At 54.7% G+C, this 2,998-nt stretch overlaps 1 protein-coding gene across 1 annotated transcript; it reads right to left on the bottom strand.

The window, feature by feature from the left end:
• Positions 1-564: 564 nt before the first annotated feature.
• PCDH17 (protocadherin 17) lies at positions 565-2,991 on the bottom strand (the record flags this gene model as incomplete). Its single annotated transcript, XM_010139560.1, has 1 exon — positions 565-2,991. A coding segment is annotated over one exon (2,427 nt), but the record flags the coding sequence as incomplete, so codon positions are not given.
• Positions 2,992-2,998: the final 7 nt, after the last annotated feature.

Raw genomic sequence — 2,998 nt, 5'->3', positions numbered from 1 at the left:
GTATATATATTCTAAAGATTTAAATTAAAAAAATAAAAACATACATCTTGGAAAGATAGCTGGTATTTACATACAGGATTAGAGGGCTATAATACACTGTTGCAATAGATGTCCTCAGTGTGTAGAGTTTCTCCCACATCTTGTTAGTTACTGCAGATGGCATGACTTCTTCAGAAACACCCTCCCCCATTTCCACCCCAAACCAAAGCAAAGTGAAACCTGTGGAAGTGCCCACCTCTGTCTGGAAATCTTCTGAGAAAATGCCCCACTGTGACCCAAAAGTATTACATGCCTGCCTGCACTCTCTTATGCGCCTCTTTTGCACTGCCATGAATCTGTTCGTTTTAGTGGGCATTTACTTTTGAATCACATGGGAAACACCAGTGTGACAGCAGAAGCAGACCAACCAAATGTGGTCCGATTCCACTTTCATGAGGTCCACCTCTCTTTAGTGACTTGTGTTGGTCCCTTCAGTGGTGCCATACAGCAGATTTCACTGCAGACAAAAGGTAAAGTTAAACCAGCGTCTAAAGTGAGATCCAGGGTATTCTAAAAGTCTCCTACCTGAATTATGGACATCCGGCTCGGGGGAGCCTCGCTGGCGTTAGTCCCTTGCCCTGTGAAGCTGGTGTGGCAGCCCACATGTCCCTGGGGTACAGTCAGATTGTTGGAGGCAGGCTTCAGGTACATCACCTCAGATCTGGGAGAGCTGAGGGGCAGGCGGGTCTGGTAGTCAAAGTACATGGGTGAAGTGGCCAGGGATGGGCTGCTCACCACATTCATGACATTGAGGGGGCCCCGGCTGTCCTCGCCCTCACTGGGCACCAGCATAATGTCATTCTTGCTGATCTTCTTCTTCTTGCCCTTGCCCCCTCCACTGCCACTGCCTCCTCCTCCCCCGCCACTGCCTCCCCCTCCTCCCAGCTGAGGGTGGCTATACTCAGCAATGCGACAATTATAGGTGCGGATCTCCTTGTTCTCTCGCTTGCACTTCACAGCAATGGTGATCATAGCTGCTAGCAAGATGATGGAGACAGTGCTCAGCGTCACAATCAGGGGCAGCGACAAGTCCCAGTGTGGTCGCCGATGCTGCTCACCATTCACCTGCGGCTCACCAGCCTCAGGCAGGGGACCCGCCAAGGCCCTGACAATGAGCTTGGCCACTGCGGAGAGGCTGGGCTTGCCATGGTCACTGACTTTTACCACCAGTTCAGCCACAGGGCTGAGCTCCTCCCAGTAGGGGTGCAAGGTGCGTATCTCACCACTAGTGGGGTCCATCTCAAAAAGGTGCTCCTCATTGCCTTCCACAATCTCATACGTGAGGCGTCCGCTCTCACCAAAGTCACTGTCTAGGGCACGGACGGTGCCCACGGGGTAGCCCACCCCAGCATTGCGTGGCACCTGCAGCTCAGCAGTGTCATTGATGAGGGTAGGCAGGACAATCAGGGGCGCATTGTCGTTGACATCGAGCACGGTGACTCGCACCGTGGCGTTGCTTTCACGGTGGGGTGAACCCGAGTCTTTGGCCAGCACACGAAATTCAAAGTGCTTTGTCTGCTCATAGTTGAAGCTTCTCAGGGCATATATAGCACCATTGGTGGGGTTGACAGAGACATAGGTGTAGATGGAGACGTCACCCACGTGTCCAGGCAGAATGGAGTAAGATACTGTCCCATTTTGACCCAGGTCGGGGTCCTGGGCCAAGACAGAGCCCAGGTACTCTCCAGGGATGTTGTTCTCAGGCACCTGTAACACATAGAGGTTCTTGCTGAAGCGTGGTGGGTTGTCATTCTCATCAAGGATACGAACGGAAAATGACTTGGTGGAGTTGAGTGGGGGATTGCCCCCATCACGTGCTACGATGGTCACATTGTACTCGTCCTGTGCCTCACGGTCCAGGGGCCGGTCAGTGACTACTGTGTAGAAGTTGTCATAATTTTCTTCCAGAGTGAAAGGGACAGCTCCAGGCCCGCTGCCACTGCCCAGCACCCGGCACTGGAGCTGCCCATTCTTGCCCGAGTCACGGTCAGTGACCCGCACTAGGGCAATGACAGTCCCCGGTGGGGCAGCCTCACTCAGTGCTCCCTGGCGAACAGAGACAAAGCCGATGGTGGGTGCATTGTCATTGCGGTCAATGAGGTGAACAGTGACTTTGCAGTGAGCAGGGATGGGATTGGGCCCCAAGTCCCGAGCCTGGACATCAATCTCAATGAGGCCACTTTCCTCATAGTCCAGGTTGCCCTTGACGCGGATGAGGCCACTCTGTGGGTCGATGCTAAACAGGTCACGGACGCGCTCAGGTGCATAGCCGCTAAAGGAGTAGAGCACCTCTCCGTTGGTACCCTCGTCGGCATCAGTGGCATTAAGGTCAATGACGACAGTGCCCAGTGGTGCATTCTCCGGCAGCTCTACCACATAGGAAGCTGCCTCAAAGATGGGGCTATTGTCGTTGGAGTCAATGAGGCGCACGTTGATCTGCACTGTGCCTGACCGTGGTGGGTCACCACCGTCCAGTGCCGTCAGTACCAGTGTGTGGTGACTTTGCTCCTCACGGTCCAATGGCTTCTGGATGACCAGCTCTGGAAACTTTGTGCCATCACTACGGGACTTCACATCAAGGGAGAAGAGGCCATAGTCATCACGGGTGAGCAAGTAGGTGCGCAGCCCATTGTCCCCAGCATCTGGGTCATGGGCACTGGTGAGGGGAAAGCGGGTGCCTGGCGCAGCATTTTCTGAGATGTCCATGTCCACTTGGTCAGAGGGGAATGACGGTGCGTTGTCATTGAGGTCCTGGATCTCCACCTTGATCATGCAGATCTCCTGGTCGTTGGCAAACACCTCGAGGGACAGCTGGCACTTGGCACTGCGCCGGCACAGTGCCTCACGATCGATGCGCTGCTTGGTGTAGAGCAGCCCGCTCTCCCCGTCCACATCCAGGAGGTGAGGGGCTGAGTTCTCCAGCACTCGGAAAGTGGACTTGGAGCCGCGCCCGCCGCCG

The sequence above is a fragment of the Buceros rhinoceros genome, unplaced genomic scaffold (genome assembly GCF_000710305.1).
Source record: "Buceros rhinoceros silvestris isolate BGI_N320 unplaced genomic scaffold, ASM71030v1 scaffold43717, whole genome shotgun sequence".
Classification (NCBI taxonomy): Eukaryota; Metazoa; Chordata; class Aves; order Bucerotiformes; family Bucerotidae; genus Buceros; species Buceros rhinoceros.
Note: the sequence above shows the minus strand (reverse complement) of the source record. Positions and strands in the feature narration are given on the sequence as shown.